This window comes from Chelonoidis abingdonii, chromosome 16, assembly GCF_003597395.2.
Source record: "Chelonoidis abingdonii isolate Lonesome George chromosome 16, CheloAbing_2.0, whole genome shotgun sequence".
Taxonomy (NCBI): Eukaryota; Metazoa; Chordata; order Testudines; family Testudinidae; genus Chelonoidis; species Chelonoidis abingdonii.
This window is the reverse complement of record NC_133784.1, coordinates 23,673,750-23,693,039: the sequence shown is the minus strand read 5'-3', so window position 1 is coordinate 23,693,039 and position 19,290 is coordinate 23,673,750. Positions and strand designations below refer to the sequence as shown.

The window sequence follows — 19,290 nt, the reverse complement described above, 5'->3', positions numbered from 1 at the left end:
AGTGGAAGTCTCATGTGTGTGGTACTGGTAGGCGTGTTCTTTAGTAAATACCCATTCCAGGGCCAGTGTAGAGAGAACTCAAAGTGTGGATTTTGGGGGCCCATGAAAACAGAAGCCAATATTCTTGGCTTTTAGACAGTGGATTTTAAAAAGGAAAAAAATCTCAGACTAGGATCCAAATTCTACTCCCTTACATGGGGGTGAATCTGAAGTACAGTAGAACCTCAGAGTTATGAACACCAGAGTTACGAACTGACCACTCAACCACACACCTCATTTGGAACCGGAAGTATACAATCAGGTAGCAGACCAAAAAAAAAAAGCAAATACAGTACAGTACTGCGTTAAACGTAAACTACTAAAAATAAAAAGGGAAAGCAATATTTTTCTTCTGCATAGTAAAGTTTCAAAGCTGTACTAAGTCAATGTTCAGTAGTAAACTTTTGAAACTTTTGCTCCTAACCCTAATGTTTTGTCAGAGTTACAACCAACCTCCATTCTGAGGTGTTGCGAGGTTCTACTGTAACTCCATTTAAGTGCATGCAGCTATTCCAGATCAGTATCAATGTAACTGAGAGCAGAGTTTTATCCTTGGGGCCTGTGGTGGGGCAGGTCCCCACCCTCATGAGGAAGGAGTTAAAGAGCTCTTCTAGGCACAATCAGCCTCAGACCAGCATGCCTGTGACGCTTGAGATGGGCAGGTCCTAAAGTGTATGTGTGCACTGCAGCTGGGAGATGAGATTCCCAGCAGAGGCAGGCAGACGCGTGCCATTTCAGCTCAAGGTAGTGCACTGAGAAGAGCAGTGTGGACATTGTGGTAAGGGCTGTGGCTCAGGCTAGCTAGCCCAAGCCTGGCCAGCCTCCTGGGTCCAAGTTTGGGCAGCAAGCCTGACCCGGCACTTGCCCTGCAATGTCCCCACTGCACTAGTTCCATCTGAACTAGCATGAGTCTGTCTACCCATGCTGGGAACGACACCGCCCAGCTGCAGTGTACACATACCCTAAAAGGAAGATGCTTGGTGCAAGGTAGCTCTCTGGAGCAGGACTGAAAGTCAGAGCTCCCCGTGCCCCTGGAAGCAGGGATTGCTAACCAGGGAAATGCCTTGAGAGCACTGGCCACCTCAGAAAGAAGGGCTGGTGCTTTTTTTTTTTCTTTGGCTTCTCTAAGGCCTAGGACTCTGCTCTCTGTTTGTTTGGATTACTTTAGGTCCCCCTGCAAGGGAGCAGAGACCCTGACAGCATTGCCAGAGGGCTATGCCCCAGACTCCAATACAGAAGAGGAGCCTACCATCTCCCCAAGGGAGTACTAGGGGTGTATAGCCTACAGTAGGGCCAAATTCAAAACTGGTGTAAACAGGTGCACTTCAAAAGACTTCTAGTTGCATTGCACCTACTTACACCCAGATTTTAGACTCTGGAGGGTTATCTCTCCCAGGTACTAGCAATATTAAGATGGGTAAGATGCTTTCATAAACTATTTGAGAGCATTCCTTCCATGACAACTGGAGACCTGTGAGTTTGCTGCCCGTAACTATTGTATAAGGAGTGGAAATCAGATTCCTGTTCACCTACATTGTGATGTTCAGCTCAGAATAGTCTAAAACTCTGAACTCTCCTGATATCTACAAAATAAAAACTTGGGTTTGTGTGTATTTGGCAGGATGGGGAGGCTGGCTAAGAGCTTGTCCCTTGTTCTGATTCATTTTTTGAAAAGATTAAATGAAGAGTCACTGTTTGATGATTCCATGTGGATATGACCAGAGATTTTTAGATTGAATGGCTTTAAAATATCAGACTTTTATTTAAAATCCAGGTCAAATGATTTAAAAAAAAACTGTTTCAAGGTAGAAGAAAGTGATTTTTTGGAGTCTGTGTATATTATTATTTATATTGCAGTAGAACCCAGAGACCCCATGTGCTAGGTGCTGTACAAACATCACAGAGAGCCCTTGCCCATAAGAGCTTACAGCCTCCAGCTCTCCCTGTGCATCCACTCACTGTCAGATGGACCAAGCATGCCACATTGGTACCCTCGTCTCCCACCCACTCTTCCTACCCAGGAGATCTTTGGGCAAGAGCTCAGAAACCTGCAGGCTCAATTCCCGCACCAGCCCCACAAAGAAAAAAGGTTGGCTGTTGGAACACAGCTGAATGGGGGTCACGAGGGGATGGTTCAGAAAGCAGAGCCACCTACCCACTCCCTACACACATTACTATAGTGATTGAGTCTCTCCCAGAGCCCTGCCACATATGCAGTTCTGCTTGGCAAGTCATACGGGTGTTCCAAGATCATTATTGTGCATTCCATAGCTGGGCTGTCCTGATCTCCACACACACCCCCCAAGCAGACAGATGAGCTTGTCTAAAAGGAAGCCTTGTTCAGCGGTCTTATGGGGTTTTTTTTAATGTATTTTCTATTTGTTTTTTAATTTTCTATTCTCATTTGATTGCCTTTCCACAGCCCATGCGTGAGGGCAGGGGTGCAGTAACAGGGAAACCTGACCTCACACACGCACGCTGTCAATCATCAAAGTATGGAAAACAAAGCCAGCAACACTATCAGTGTGTAAAAATGTGACAAGAAATGGGCGTTAACTAAAAACACTGGGCAGTGTCATCCCGTAGGCAGGATGCACCTATCTAGGGAAGAGGAAACTCCACTGGTTTCCTTCAGACTATTATCCCCTAGGGCATTGTCCTCTCTCTTCCTCCCATTCCAGCTCTCTGAACAAGCTGGGATTTCTCTCCTCAAATACACCCAGCCCTGGGACCGATGAAGGCCAGAGCCTACTGCCTGCTAAAGTCCTGAGGGTTCAGAGGTGAAGGAAGATGCTGTGGAGAGGAGCAACCCCCCCCCCACCCATGTGTCGCCTTCCTAGCTGCATGTTCCTCACACACACTCCCACACAGCCCTGTGAACTGGTCTCCATGAGGTTGGGCAAGTGGTGGGAGATAATGATGGTTCAGAGGAGGCAGTCTTCCCTCTTCCATGCTCATTGCTGAGCAGAATCCACCCACTCTGTGTCCCCTCTTTCTGCAGGGGATGATGTGGCCCATTGTGACTGATTTGCTGTGTGAGGGCAGAGGCAGGGGACTGGGGGTAACAGCTTCATTTTGGCACCCAAGGGTCAGAACAGACATTGATCAAAGATTCCACAGATAGTGGTCAGGGGGAGGGAGAAGGCAGGGCTTTAGGGTGCGGATACTGGCAAAGGGGGGGAAGCTCCAAGCGCTGTTTCTACTGTGGGATGCAAAAGCAATACTGGTGTCAGTTAGATTAAGTCTTGTTCAAGTGAGAAGATGCTACCAGCAAATTAAGCAGGGGATAACAAAATCATACACAATTCTGACTGAAGCTGCCTGGTGGTGGTTGGCTAGTTATTTAGTGCTGAACAGGGCAGAGGGGCTGGTTATTTGTAGCATGGTGATGATGGAGCAGGGACAGGTGTAGTTTTTTTCCTATGCCACTGAAAGAATAAATAAATAAATAACCTCAAACCATATGTCATCATTGCAGCTCAGCAGAGCCAGCTTTGAGCCAAGGCCAGGATGCCACCACCCTTCTCCCTGCTTCACCAAGGCAAGGGCAGTGTCAAGAGATTGACACTAATGGGAAGAAAACACAAGCCATATGGGAGAGATGCCCACGACCCCCCACTGCCTGAAGATAATCAGCCTGGGACTTGGGATTGCCAAGGTTAATGTAAAAGTGTTACTGGGAACTTCCTTTTGAAACGGGAAAGAGGATGGGGGCGGGCAGGGGAACAGAGCGGGGCTTCCTTATCCCCAAACTCAATATCCAGAACCTGTGAACTTGCAGAGGAGAGGTGTTTTTGTCCAAAAATTCTTCCAACCTTGGTGACATCTCAGTGAAATATATAGATACCTGCCATACATACCTCTCGGAAGTCACAACATTTCCAGCCCTTTCTTAGTTTGTGAATTTAGGAAATAGACCATATGTTTCAGAGATAAGGCCCGGGTGCCAAAGTTTGGATCCAAACTCTCATCTGAATCTCAGTTTTCCCCATGTTGCCAGGGGTGTTTGGATGTTGAATTTAGAGTGGCCTACTTCAAAGACAGGGTCAAAGAGGTGACACTCAAATCCAGATCTGAATCCAGATCCAAACTGCCCTGGAGTTCCGGGTTTGGTCTGGGTTGGGATCCTTTATTCCAGCCCAGGTCCATCCCTAATTTCTTGAAAGGAAAAGAAACAAAAACAATGGACTAAAAGGTGCTTTAAAATATCAGGAGAGAGGTTACTAAGGAAATAAATAGTGATAAGAACAATGGTAATACTCCTAATGTCACGGCAGCTCTAAAATTCAAGTAGTGTGCACGTGTCAAGAGCATTTCCTTCAAGCCTCTGTGGCTCGGAGGTTGGATTGTGCCCCACAGTTCACAGGTACCATCAGCCCCCTCCCTGGTGTAGACATGGAATTGGGGGAAGGGAGAGGAAAAGTGGATGCAATCACTGCTGATGACCATGTCTTTACTGTACCCCCTTGATGCCATGATTCAACGAGACAAAAAGACATCAAGATTCTAGTCTGTTGGTCTGAGGCCCGTTGGCTGTACCTCAGAGCTGGAAGGGATATTGCTTCAAATAGTCCCCCATCCTCCTGGGCAGGGGCAGCTGGTCCACCTCCTCTGTCGACTTGTTAATCTGTAGCCGGCACAGGTGCTGTAGGCTGGGGGCACTGTCCTTGCGGCTGAGTGGCCGTATCAGCTTCAAGTGCACTGCCGCAGCCACCATCTCCTTTTGCATGGAGGACAGGGGCGAAGGCGGTGGGTAAGGGGCCTCATTCTTGTTCTCCACTGTGCAGGACATGACATAGTGCTGGATAAGGCTGACCACATCTGGGAAGGCCAAGATGCGGGGTTTGGACAGGCAGTTCGAGTCGAGCCGGAACTTGCTGTCGGCATATTCAATGCGCACATTGGTGGGACCCCGGTTGGTCTTGACGGAAAGTGTGAACAGGTAGCTGGGGTGTGTGCTGTCCCGTACCAGGAAGGTACCCTCAGGCATCTTCTGAAGATGCTGCTTGGCCTCACTGGCTGTGATAGACCCCCAATACCAGCCTGGAAAGGAATCCCAAAGAGAGAGAGTTCATTTAGAAAGAAAGAATCATCACTAGACTGAAAACACAGGCTGCTCATATCAGGGAGGCAGGAGCAGGCTTCATGGGAAATACAGTAGAGATGGCATAGCCAAGCCCTGCAAAATTTCCAGCCTACGTTTTTCATCAGTGTGCTTAGGCTGGAGGAAGGGAGGCCACTTCTGCAGTGTTTGGGGCTTACACAGACAGAGGAGCCAGTTCCCCTTTCTGTCAATTGAGCTATTAAAGGCAAAGCTCCCGTGTATGCTAGTGGTAGGCTACTTTGTGATATAAACACTGACTGTGTGGTGGCTGAGACCAGGACCACTCGTTGCATTGATAAGTTTCTGCTGTGACAGCTTCTGGGGCAAGACACTTACAGCAGACCAACCTTATTGCCCAGCGACCTTCCTAGGAGAGGAAATTCTTCTTAGAGGTGACTCACAGAGAATTCTTCCCCGCACCCTGTGGCCCCCTCACCCAGTGACCTCATGCTGGTGGGTAGAGCCTTACCGGATTCTCGCAGATAGGAGAAGGTTTTTGCAATGCATAGCAAGTCTTCTTCAGGATCTCGCATCCGAGGCAGGTTATTCTCAGGAGCAGGTGCCATGAAGGCAGGAGCAGATTCTCCCTGGAAGACCATAACGGAGCGAGGTTGCATGATCTGCTCGGACAAATCCACTGCAATGCCTCTGAGCGACTGTCTCCTGATCTTCTCCTCCGCCAGCAAAGGATGAGGTCTGAAATGAAGGATGTATTGTGTGATTTTTAGCTTGTCTTGCCTAAGGTTGCATTATCAGCTCAGCGTCTGCTCTGCTGTGCTACAGCACCTGTTCTGTAAACAGATCCTCACTATGGTTATGTTTCCAATAGAAGTAGAAAAGCAAAAAACAAACATCACAGAGCTAAAGATGAACCCCTCCATGCAGGGAGGCATAGGTGGCTTTTTCCACCTTGGAAGGGACACTAGTTCAAACACCTTGTAACTCTACCAAGAGTCTGACATTCCTCTAATCCATTGGTCCTCAACTCAGGGTATGCATACCTCTGAGGGGTACACAGAGTCTTCCGGGGGTACATCAACTCATCTAGATATTTGCCTAGTTTTACACCAGGCTATATAAAAAGGACTAGCGAAGTCAGTACAAACTACAATTTCATACAGACAAGGGCTTGTTTATACTGCTTTATATATTATACACTGAAATGTAAGTCCAATATTTATATTCCGGTTGATTTATTTTATAATTTTACAGGTAAAAATGAGAAAGTCAGCAATTTTTCAGTATTAGTGTGCTGTGACACTTCGGCATTTTTATGTCTGATTTTGTAAGCAAGTAGTTTTAAGTGAGGTGAAACTTCAGGATACGCAAGACAAATCAGACTCCTTCAAGGAATGGGTACAGTAGTCTGGAAAGGTTGAAAGCCACTGCACTAATATATCGGATATTGCATTTTTAATAAGGCTGTGGGGAGGAGATACAGATAGGATTCCTGATTACATGCAGTGGGCCTGATTCTATTTCACTGGTTTAAACTTCAGTGGAGTTACTCCAGATTTATGACAGTGTGTCTGAGAGGAGAATCACCGTCCCCCTCCCTCCCCCCAGTTATCTTCCTGTCACTACAGGTTGGCCTGATCTTGTCAGGCCTGTTAGAAGCTAAGTGTGTGCTGATCTTGAAGTGCCATCACAGCAGAATAACTAGCCAATCCCTGGCACTACACAGGCCCTGGCATTCAAATGGCATGAAGGAAACTTAGTGTAAAGTGGAACCACCGAGCCCTGGCATGTTTATAATGGTAGAAGGGTTTCAACAAGGTAGTGCCATGGTGAGCATTGTTCAGTGTAGTTATAAATCTTCCAAGGGAGCAGGATTGTAGCCTTCTAGCAACTAGCTGCAATGTGTCCCATTGCCCTGTGGTCTGTGACAAGTCCTTCTCTGTACCATGGGGAATGTTAACCTGTGGTGAGAGTACAGGATGATGAAGTATAAAGAAGGAGCTCTCACTGCCAGTCAGACTTCTGAGTCTGAGGAAGTAGCCCGGAGTTTTCACTGCCAGGGGAATGTACAAAGCTGCATGTCCTGCAGACGGAGGCTGAAAATAAGCAGCATGTGTGTCAGTGCTCTAGGTGAGCAGCACCCTACTTGCATTGCTCCTGCATGTGAAAATCCTACAGAGCTGGCAAGAGTGAAATGCAAAATTAAAGGAAAGAGAATAAAAAGAGAGCAGCTGATAGGAGGATCTGACTGGGCCTGGCTCAGGCCTTCTGTCACTCTTCACCCTCACTCAACCCTGTGCTGCAGCACATCTCAAATGTTTATCCCTACTGCACCTGGCACCAAGGTGACCTCTCTAGGGTTAAAAAAATAAGGTAAATGTGTTCCCAGGGAAATGCAGTACCATCCCCAACTTGAGACATAGGGACTGCCTGAAGCTAATGGAGATTTAAAAGGCAGCTGCAGCATTCTCCCATGTCACAGGAAAAAGGGAGGGAGAGAAGACGGATGTCCCTGGCGTTTCTCCTCCAATCTTATCAACTTTGTCCTTTGTATAGACAGTGACATTTAATGGGCACACAAAAGTGGATGAGGCAGGGATAAAGTTACAGACTGGCCTTCCCCACCCTACCTTGACTTGGCCCACTCCTCTCTCCAGCCCTCTTGCCCTGCTGTGTCCCAATTGTGGGACACAGACCCAAAAGGAGAGACATATGAAGAACAATAGCATGGAGGGGATTGAAGGGGAGTTTTTCCTTTAAGAGAAAGAGCGAGCTGCAGTCAGAGTTCCATGGTTCTGCATTTATGGGGCCATAGGTAAATCTGGCTCTAAAGTGAGGGACACTCAGTATTCTTAAACAATGAAGGGCAATCAAGGATGACACACTGATCCCACAAAATCAAATGCTCCACATACTTTCAGAAGAGACTGTTGTGAGTTAAAACATCAGCCAAATACATCCCTGGTCTTCTTCAGCCAATCTCTACTTTAGGAAAAGCAAGATATGACATGCATGGACTTTGAATCCTGCCTATTAATTTCTATCCCAGAAGACCTCACCTACTAAATCTTTGTTTTAGCCCCTGGTTTTCACCAGTATTCTCTGATATCTAGTGTAAGCGTTTCTCTGTGGCTCTTGTTTTGCAGGCAATGGCTCTGGATAAGATTCCCTTACATGGTAGCACTGTCGTGAAGGAAGCACAGACACTTTCTCCAAGGAAAGTCTGACCTGGGTTATATTCAGTAGCTTTTGGGCACTGCCTGTGCTCTTTCAAAAAGGAGTGGTACAGTCCTGATCCTCCATTGCCTTGCACCTTGTGTAATCACTGTGAAAAGTGAGTGTCAAATGCTGCCCTCAGTAGAGGATTCAGTTTGGTAGCTTTCTACACCAGCAGTTTGCATTGCACAGAGATGAATGACTGACAAAGGTGAAAGATAGGGGAGAAGGGGTCCCATGGTGCATAGACCTCATTCCCAGCTCGAGAACAATAATGCTGCAGCTTGGATTCCAAAACTGAGCTTGCTTCTTTTTGGAAATGTTTCTGCTACGCCCTCAGGCAAAGTCTTGTGTTTAAAGAAATGTTTTCTTGTTGCTAGCATGAGAACCATTTTGCTTTTTAGACACCAGATTTGGGAAGAGGATTAAGATTTGACTGGGGGAGATGGAGAGACCAGGAAGCGGTTTTGAATGGAATCTTTAGACAATCACTAGGTACCTTAACTGATCATTTATTAGAAAGTTCTGCTCCTGCTTTCACTATGCTGCTTCTGTATCTTCCATTGTTTCATGGAATGCAGACTCTGAACCTCCAGGACTCATCTTGAAGCTACCTTGGGGAAGCCATTCCCCTTTCATTAAAGGAAGCTGTGAATCAATTCACATTTCACTTCAGAGATGCAGAAAGGACTCAAGTCTTTAAACTCTGTGTACAATCAGAGGTGCTGGAACTAGGAGTGCAGGGGGTGCTGTTGCACCCCCTGGCTTGAAGTGGTTTCCATTATATACAGGGTTTACAGTTTGGTTCAATGGCTCTCAGCACCCCCGCTATAAAACTTGTTCTAGCATCACTATGTACAATCTCCTCTCCGTAGTCACAAAAGCTCTAGTGAAGTGGGGTCAGTGTGGATTGGAGAAAGATGAGTTCACCTACAGTGGTCGTCCTCTGGCTCCCATTTGCTCCCTGACTATCCTGCCACCTAAAATCCATGGAGCCCAAACCCCCGTGCATTTCCAGTAGGGTTCTTCCACGATATCCAGGGAAGGGTAACAGGGGATGCTGCATGGATTTTGCTTCCCTTCCATACATATAAAAAAACCTGGGGTTACAGAACCTCTAATGAACACACTGCAGTGAAAGAAAGTTTTAAAATCTATGTGTGGCAGGAATGTGGACCATTAATGGAGTCCAATTAATGATGATTCAAAAGTGGCTGAGCTACTAAACAAGACAAATATAGAAAAGAGATCAAGGATCAGGAATGAACAGAATACGTGTGACTATAGCTGCTATTATGAACCAGATAAAGAACTATGTGGAAGAAAGTGTATTTATAAAAATCAGCAGGTCCAGTTGATATCCATCTTTTTGTCCTAAAAGAAGCAGCAAACAAACTTTTTCTGACTCCTTGAGAAAAGCCCTGGAGAACTAAGAAGATACAAGAGCGCAGACACAGGTGGTACCAATTAGAGTGATCTTTGCCATTTCCTCTGTGATAAGTCAAACTTCATAATGACACACATAGTGAAATAGTACAGGAAGACCAGTCCTACACTCCTTATATTGGCAAACTCCCATCAACTCCCACAGGACTTTTGCCTGAGTAAGAAGGGCAGGATTGGGTCCAAAATGCATACAATCTTAGAGGACAATAGAACAAGCGGCTTTATAAAGACAAACAGTGGACAAACTTCCCCTATTTGAATGAGGGACAGGTTATAGGTATAGATGATAGGTAGGCTGTAGAGATGATATATTTGCACTTCAGTAAAGCATATGATAGAGTCCTGCAAAGCCTAAACTGAAAAATTAATTTCAAGCAGTTTGGCTATGAGCACTATCATGTGGGCTGAAAACATGGGTGAAATCAAGCAAAGGAAGACACAGGTTGAGCAGCAGGAAAATATTTGTAATAGTGAGCTCTATGAGACATTGGGGGCTCTCAGGGGAAGTGGTGGAAATCCCCAGACTTGAGTCACTTAAAAGTAGACAGAGCAAAAGTATAATGCTGTGAGGAAAATCTTCTAGTGGCAAACAGGATGGTTAAAATGACATCATGGCCAGCCATTAACGAAGGTGACAGCTTGCAAATATTTCCAAGAGCACAAATGCCTAATATATTCGTGCAGATCAGGTACATACATATGTAGATAACCCATGTAGTGCCTAACTGACCATGTGAGCACGCAAATACCAATATGCATGCACTAGCCAGGGGTACTTATATGATAAAATTAGGCATGCATAAGAATTTATTTGCACCTTATTGGATATCTGGGGTACTAGGGCTTTCCCCAGCTTTAATTTTTATAATGCACTGTGTGTATACACATGCATGTGTACACACATAATCTTGTATAGAAAAGCTATGCAAGAAGAAATATACATTAATTCTATATATTCATTTGGAATTAGACATAGACAGTTTTTAAAAAAATTCCTGAAAAGCTTCTCCCTGTAAGTTGTTTGTTTCTATGGAGAAATCAGATAGCTCCTATTATTCTGTGCATCTCTCCTCTCTAGTTTTACATATGATATATTGTATAGCATAGTCAGACTTTTCCCCTAATTTTTACCTGTAAGAACCTTGAGTGCCATGTGATTTCTCAGCTATAGAGAGAGCATGGATATCAGGGTGTCTGTTCATGCCTTCTTAGACAAAAGATATAAAACCCCCAGAAACAAAAGACACTCACATGTACTGAGGGCCAGATACTCAGCTGATGCAAATCAGCATAGCCCCATTAACCTGAATAGATCTACACCAGTTTATACCAGCTGAGGATATGCCCCAGAGTCTGTTATTGACAATTCTCAAATCAAGCGTTTAAAACGAAGGCTGCAAGGAATCTTACCCCTGAACACAGATGATCATGTCACTCCAGGACCAAGAAAAACGCATTAAGTCTTCAATAGGATGGGAAAATGGTCTTCCCTTTTTTCTTGCCGCCTTCTTTGTTCCCCAGAGGAGCTAGGACAAATCTTTAGTTAGGAATTCACAGGAAGAAAAAGACTGGACTGCTCCCAACAAACCTCTTCCACGGCACTCTGGAGTTCAACACACCCGGAGAAGCCAAGCAGAAAGCAAATCAGGCTGCCCAGAGAAAGATTTTACTGATTTTTCAGTAACTTTAGCTAGGAAAATGTGCGCAGTCTTGGTGCTTCTGAAGATAATAAAATATATTCTTGCTCTGATTACAAAGAAAAAAATAAAAATGATCAGAGAAAAGGAAAAACGATTTTAAAAGAAGGAATGAAATCTCCTTCAAAATGACCTTTCAAGTCAGGATATAAAGCACCTCCGAAATAACAATAAATAGGTATCAATAAATAATGTCTCCCTGAATGTGGAGCTGGGAGAGCTGCAACCTACTTGGACGCTGGCTCCAAGAGTAATGAAGCTCTGGGAAAAAAACACAACTAAGTAATCTTTTGTTTGCCCCTTTTAATCTGTTCCAGGAAGTGACGGATTCCTGGAATTGTATTGTATTCACATCACTGTTCTGACATTAAAAAACAAAAAGTATAAATAGACGTGTCCGTAATGGACATCTTGATGTCAGCACTGCACTCCAGAGAATTGGGGTGGGGGAAGAGCCTCCAAAATATACCAAAATCCCCAAGGAAAAAGGCAGGGTCGGGTCAGATTGGTCAGCTCCTTCCAGAGACTCAGCTGAAAAGTTGTAAGTTGTTTTCTGTTTTATAAAGCATTTGGCTGCTGTCCCCTCTATGTGTTCACAGAAATACCTTTGATAGATTTCCAAGAACTTTCCAGGAAAGCTGGGCTGGACCACAGAGCTCTGCCAATCAGAGCAAACCGAGGCTGGGCTGGACCTCAGAGGTCTGCCAATCAGAGGTGAATGAGGCTGGGCTGACGCTACAAGCTGTAATGAGCCCAACCCCCACAGTCACAGAGAAACACACGCACACAGCAGAAGAGGGAGGGAAATACAGGCGTCAGTTGCAATCACCAGGGGCCTTTTGACCATGTGACTAGGAAAAAGCGAGATTAGAAACCTTGCTGGCCATTCCCAGATGGCTGTGTGAAACCAGAGAGCAGCTGTAATGCACTCTCTGCTCCAAATATCGGCAAGTAGCCTCCTTATTAGGCTTTGTGCCATAAGGCTGGAATCAAGAAAATTCCCCTTCTCTAGCTTTAACTTGCAGCACCAAACTTGCCAATTCCCCCTGCTTTCTCATAAAAACAAACAATCTTTCCCGTTCCTCGCCAACCCGGCAGCGTCTGGCCAGACAGTCTGAGATTTCAACACTGAATCATGTTTTCTAAGTGGATTTGGTGAACGTGAAAGGTGCTGAGTTGAGAGCCCCAGAGATAATTTCTCTTTAATTCACAGAACAAGGACTGCGGGGGCAACAGCTGAGCAAACACCTTCCAAGGAACATAGAAGGTAGGACTGGAAGGAACTTCCTGGGTCATTGAGTCCAGTTCCTGATATTGCAGGCAACACCATCCTATAATCCCATTAGTAAATTTATCAAGTTCCCTCTTCAAACTAGTTAGGTTGTTTGCCCCCATTCCTCCTACTGGGATGCTGTTCCAGATCCTCACTCCTCTGATGGTTAGAAACCTTTTTCTACTGTCCCACTTAGATTTATTAATGGCTAAATGAATAAATTCCGTACCACCCAGGCCAATGCAATTCAGTCACTGATCTATAGGGACCACCTTAAGGGATAAGACAGGGAGCAGGTTGAGCTCTAGAGCAGTGGTCCCCAAACTTTTTACTTTATGCTCCCCTTCACTCCTGTCTGTGCCTCTCCCCCAGAGCCAGGGCCGGGAGCGGGGCCGTAGCTCGGGGGGAAAGGGGGGAAGAGGATGCAGACAAGAGTAAGGGGGCCATAGCTGAAGGTGGAGGAGGGGGCGTAGCCTCAGGCATGGGCCGGGGCCAGGGCCAGAAGTGGAGCTGGGTGGTGCTCCTTTCCCCCCTGCCCCCAGTGAGGGTTGGCCTGGCCCCAGCCATGCCCTCCCCCCCAAATGTTCCTCTATGTCCCCCTAGAGGACCTCTGCTCTAGAGAAATGGAATCCTCGGAACCTCCACTGGGTCTGTCTACAAGAGTGCCAGTGAGGAGGCCCTTATAGTCAGAAAAGACAGCTGAACAGTAGACGTTGGGCTATGTAGTTGGCCAAGTGCCCTTGTAACCTGCGAATCTCCTAGTCTTTGAAGACCATCCTAGCCTCTGGATAAGGTATATAAAACCAGTGCTTCCCCCTACCTTCAGAGTAATTTTTAACATAGCCGTGTGGCCTCGGGGGATGGGTGGGGGGAGAGAGAGAACAGAGCAGGTCCTCTGCAAGCTGCCAAAAAATTCCATGTGTATCTTCCTGACTTTCCAGGTAGTAGTCTCTGGCAATGGCTAATTAACCTTTACCAGTGCATCTTCCTCTTCAGTTATGAAGGGGAGTTTATTGAGGTAATACAGTTATTATATCTTAGGCAGGAGCACGGCGGCTCAGTAGGGACATGGAAAAGGCATCTTCACAGATTTGTTAGATTTGTAATCAGGCTCTATCTAGTGGCCATTTTCTTAAAAACACTTCTCTCTCCAAGTTGCCACTTCGTACATAACTAAGTACGGAGTGGCAAAAGCCAAAAATCAACAAATGCACTCAGTTTGATTACTCAGTTCTTTGATGCTATGGGAGTGGTGGTAGGTGGGTGTGCACATCAGTAAAGAAGTGTACTGGTGTGTATATATAACTCAGCTTGGTAATCCCCTGAAAAGTGGTGGGTAAATGTGTTCCAGTGAATGTCCTGTTTCTAAGTACTGGATCTATTACTAAAACCTGTCACCAAAATATGGAAAGAGAACAGCTACATTTTAGTCAGATCTACACACACTCCCTCTTCTGTCTGTATTTAACTTGCAGATGGTGGGGCAGATCCTCAAAGTTCCATTGTCTTCAATAGCTCTACGTCACTGTACATCAGCTGAGATTCTTGTCTATCATTCCCACTCCTGACATCCCTGATGCTTGCACCAATGCACAAAAAAGATAATAAACAAAACAGAGCGCCCGATTCACCATTGTCCTTCACCTTATGTAGTTATCCACCCTGTGCAAAGCCAGTGTAACCCACTGCCATTCCGACAAGGTAGCATTCTATACCCTCTTTCGCTCCCTGTGTAAATGTCTGCAGAAGGTACAAGTCAGTGGAGAAGAACTTTGAATTGAAACTTAAAAGACACAGCATTACTTACTGCTGACCAAATGGAAGAGAATTTGTTTAAGAGTTTCAAAGGATATCAGAGCTCTGGGAGGGTTTACAGTAATGATAATGGGAAGTAAAAAATATAAAAGTGAATAAGATGACAGCGTCCCTTACGAAATTCCACCAATGCACTATCACCATCTACTGGTAAATGCCTGTATATACGAAAAGATAAATGATCCTGACTCTCCTTTTCACTGACACTTTCACTAGTCATGCAAATAGCCCTTAAAGTGGGTTTAAATATAATTGTTGCCCACTTTAAAGTTCCTTCACACTGCCAGAGGGGTGTAAAGTGGCCTTATTGTAAATGAGAATCAGGCCCAGAAATGTTTCGTGTGCTGGATTTACCCCTAAATGTAAAATGTTATACCCACAAAGGACAGGAAATTCATAGGTCAGGTTTTCACAATAGCCTTAAATCTAACCCAACTGCTCAAGTCTGCTATCATTTGATCCTTAATCCCTGTAGGATCCCTTGACAATGGGGCAGAGCTAACTGAGGAAGAACTTAAATTTAAAAAGCCCACCTCCTAAGCCACCAAAGGAGCTAGCGAACAGGAGCAGGAAACAGCAGAGTTTTGCGAGGGAGTGTGAGAGCCAGACACGTCCAATAAACACACTCTAAATTTAGGCCAATAATCTCCCCGCCCCGCAAAAACAAAGAACAAACAAAAAAACCCCACAATAGTAAAAATAATGCAGGCAGAAATCCAACAGCAGATGGGGGCTATCCAGTTTATTGCACTGAATGCAGCACGTACAATTTCCTGCCTTGTGAGCAAAAGGCATATGTGAACATTTGATGCGATCAACCCATGGCCCTCAGAGACAGAGTACTGGCTCTTGAGACCAGAGTGGCTGAACTGAAGGAGCTAAGGGAGACAGAGATGCACATAGACGAGACTTTCAGGGACACAGTAGAGTGGTCCGACTCCCAGTCTGACAGCCTCTCTGCTATTGAGGATGATGAAAGTTTCAGGGAAGGAGAACATCAAGCTGGCACGGAGGGAAATGATCCCAGATGATGTCGTCGTAGCCTCTCACACTGAAGATTCTCTCCTGGGGAGGGAAGCCCAGTTATTAGGAAGAGACAGGTAGTTGTAATGGGGAATTTGATTATTAGAAATATAGATAGTTGGGTTTGTGATAACTAGGAGACCCACATGGTGAATTTCCTACCAGGTGTGAAGGTTGCAGATCTCTCAAGACACCTGGACAAACTTGTGTTTAGTGCTGCCGCTGGGGAGGAGCTCGCGGTTGTGGTACATGTAGGTACCAATGAAATAAGGAAAGGTAGGAGAGAGGTCGTGGAGGCCAAATTTAGGCTGCTAGGTAAGAGATTAAAATCCAGGACCTCCATGGTAGCATTCTCTAAAATGCTTCCAGTACAATGTGCAGGGCCAGTTAAACAGGCAGAACAGCAAGGTCTCAATGTGTCGATGAGACGGGTGCTGAGAGGAATGATTTAGGTTTATTAGGAACTGGGAACCTTTTGGGAAAGGAGGAGCCTGTACAGGAAGAATAGGCTCTACCTAAAACAAAACAAAACTAGATGGCTGGCATGTGTAGCGCCCCCCTCCACCTGGTTACTTCCTTTAATGGCAATCCTCTTACAGGTTTTGATGGACAGGTCTGGGTTCTTTTGGATCTCGCCACCCACTCAGCAGGGTGAATCTTTTTTCTTTTTTGCTATTGAGGGTTACACATGTAAAATTGAAAAGGTCATAGAGGAGTTTTTAAACTAAGGGCTGGAGAGAAAGCCAACTGGTGAGGAGGAGCCCGTGGTTCAGACAGACATATCCCTTAGGCGAGGATTTATTAAAGGGGATTCTCTGTATCTTAGTAAAGAGAAGAGAATGGAAGTTGTTAAAGTTACAGTGGAATTAAAGAGAAACAGTCAAATGAAAAAGAGTCCCATTCAGTTATATCACATGAAGGCATACAACTAAGCACTTGTGTACAAATGCTAGAAGTGTAAATACTAAAATGGATGAACTTGAGTCCTGGTATTAAATGAGGATATGGATGTAATAGGTATTATGGAAACCTGGTGGAATGATGATAATCAATGGGACACAGTAATACCAATGTACAAAATATATAAGAATGACAGGGTAGGTCACGCTGGTGGGAAATGTAACACTATATATGAAAGAAAGCAAAGAGTCAAATATAGTAAAAATCCTAAATGACTCAAACTGTACCATACAAACTGTATAGATAGAAATTCCATGATTGAATATTAAGAGTATAGCAGTAGGAATTTACTACTGACCACCTGACGAGGGTGATGACAGTGATTGTGAAATGCTCAGGGAGATTAGAGAGGCTACAAAGACTGAAAACCCTGTAATAATAGGGGATTTCAACTATTCCCATATCTGTTCCAGAGATAACATTTTTAGACACCATTAATGACTGCTTCTTGGAGCAGCTTGTCCTGGAACCCATAAGAGGAGAGACAATTCTTGATTTACTACCAAGTGGAGGGCAGGATCTGGTCCACATTGTGTATATTGCTGAGCCACTCAGTTATAGCCACCATAATGTAATTAAATTTAACATCCTTATGTGGGGGCAGGAAATACCAAGGAAACTCACCAAGCATTTCACTTCAAAAAGTGGAACTACACAAAAATGAGGAAGCAAGTTAAACAGAAATTAGAAGGAACAGTCACAAGGGTGAAATGTCTGAAAACTGCATGGAAACTATTTAGGACTCAAACTAAATATTTACCCCCAAATTAAAAAACACTGTAAGAGGATCAAAAAAATAAATGCCACTATGGCTAAATCACAGAGTAAAAGAGGTGGTTAGATGTAAAAAGTCATCCTTTAAAAATTGGAAGGCAAATCCAACCGAGGAAAATAGAATAAACGCTGGCAGGTCCAATGTAAAGTATAATTAGGTAGGCCAAAAAAGAATGTGAAGATCAACTAGCAAAAGATACAAAAAGTAACAGCAATTTTTTTTTTTAGTATATCAAGAACAGGAAGCCAGCCAGTTAGTGGGGCCACTGGATGATTAAGAGCTAAATGAATTCTTTGCATCAGTCTTCACTGCAGAGTATCTGAGGGAGATTCCCAAACTTGAGCCATTCTATTTAGGTGACACATCTGAGGAACTGGCCCAGATTGAGGTGGTTTTGGAACAAATTGGTAAATTAAACAATAATAAGTTACCAGGGCTAAATGGTATTCACCCAAGAGTTCTGAAGGAACTCAAAAATGAAATANTTGCCAGGGGATGTTGTGAAGACCAAAACTATAACTGGATTAAAAAAATTAGATAACTTCATGGAGGATAGGTCCATCAATGACTGTTAGCCAGGATGGTCCAGGATGCAGTCCCACGTCCAGCTGCCAGAAGCTGGGCCTGGACAACAGGGGATGGATCACTCAAAATTGTCCTGTTCTGTTCAGTCCCTCAGAAGCATCTGGCACTAGCCATTGTTGGAAGACCATTCTTATGCTTGAGCTGTGATGGATTGTTTCAATAATAAGGTCACAGAACACTGGGGAAGCTGCCTGCTAGTCAGCAAATGTTTATTTTACAGATATGGGTGAACAATGAGCAGGTACAGAAATATATCATACTGCACCCAGTTAGACTACAAGGATTATATGACATAGGAAAAGTTGCCCCTGTCTCTTCACCTGACTCCTACTCCCTTTCTCTGCTCCTGCCCCTGTCTCTACTTTGTACCTGTACTCATAGGTGCTGACTTCATTTCTACCAGGAGGGGGAAGGGTGCTCGACCCCTCCCCTCTGCCCCAGGCCCTACCCCCAGTTCATCCCTTCTCCCAGGCCCCCGCCCCACCTCTCCCATCCTCGCTCCACCCTGCCTCTTCCCTGCCTCTTTCCACCCTCTCCTCTTAGTGCGCCCCATCCCCGCTCCTTCCTCTCCCTCCCAGCACCTCCTGCACACCACAGAACAGCTGATCACATGGGCCAGCAAGCGCTGGGAGGGCGATGGAGAAGCTGATCAGCGGGACCATGGGTGGATGAGAGGCGCTAGGGGGAGAGGGAGATTCCTATCTTCCTTCCTCCCCTGGCATTCAGGTTCCTGGCCCCTCCCTATTTCTTCCCCTTTGTCACTGTCTTCTTCATTCCTCTGCATTAGGGAATCAGGCTGAATTCTCCTTCTCCATGCCACCTGGGTGCCAACAGGGGGAGCATTAAGAGCACAGAAGAGATTTGTTTCCCTGCTCTCAGTTCTGGTGCCTGATGCCACAGCAGGCCTGGCAGCCTGAGGGATCAATTGCAGGGAAAGCCCTGCTAAGTTCCTGCAACTGAACATTGACTTAATACGTGAACTCATCTAGCTCTTTTGGATAGGTCCATCAATGGCTATTAGCCAAGATGGACAGGAATGGTGTTCATAGCCTCTGTTTGCCAGAAGCTGGGAATGGGTGACAGGGGATGGATCACTTGATGATTACCTGTTCTGTTCATTCCCTCAGGAGCACCTGGCATTGGCCACTGTCGGAAGACAGGATACTGAGCTAGATGGACTTTTGATCTGACCCAATATGGCTGTTCTTATTTTCTGGCAAAGAGTTCCACAGGTTGACTGTGTGTTGTGTGAAAAATTACTTCCTTTTGTTTGTTATAAACTTGTTGCCTATGAATTTTATTTGGTGACCCCTAGTTCTTGTGTTATGAGAAGGACCAAATAACACTTCCTTATTTACTTTCTCCACACCAGTCATGATTTTATAGCCCTCTGTCATAT

General features: G+C 45.2%; 1 protein-coding gene across 1 annotated transcript; it reads right to left on the bottom strand.

The window, feature by feature from the left end:
• Positions 1-1,777: 1,777 nt before the first annotated feature.
• CISH (cytokine inducible SH2 containing protein) lies at positions 1,778-12,035 on the bottom strand. Its single transcript, XM_032805790.2, has 3 exons — positions 11,174-12,035; positions 5,613-5,839; positions 1,778-5,082 (listed from the first exon to the last, which is right to left on the bottom strand). Exons 1-3 carry the CDS (start codon positions 11,218-11,220, stop codon positions 4,580-4,582), a joined length of 777 nt encoding a protein of 258 aa, XP_032661681.1. The 5' UTR covers positions 11,221-12,035; the 3' UTR covers positions 1,778-4,579.
• Positions 12,036-19,290: the final 7,255 nt, after the last annotated feature.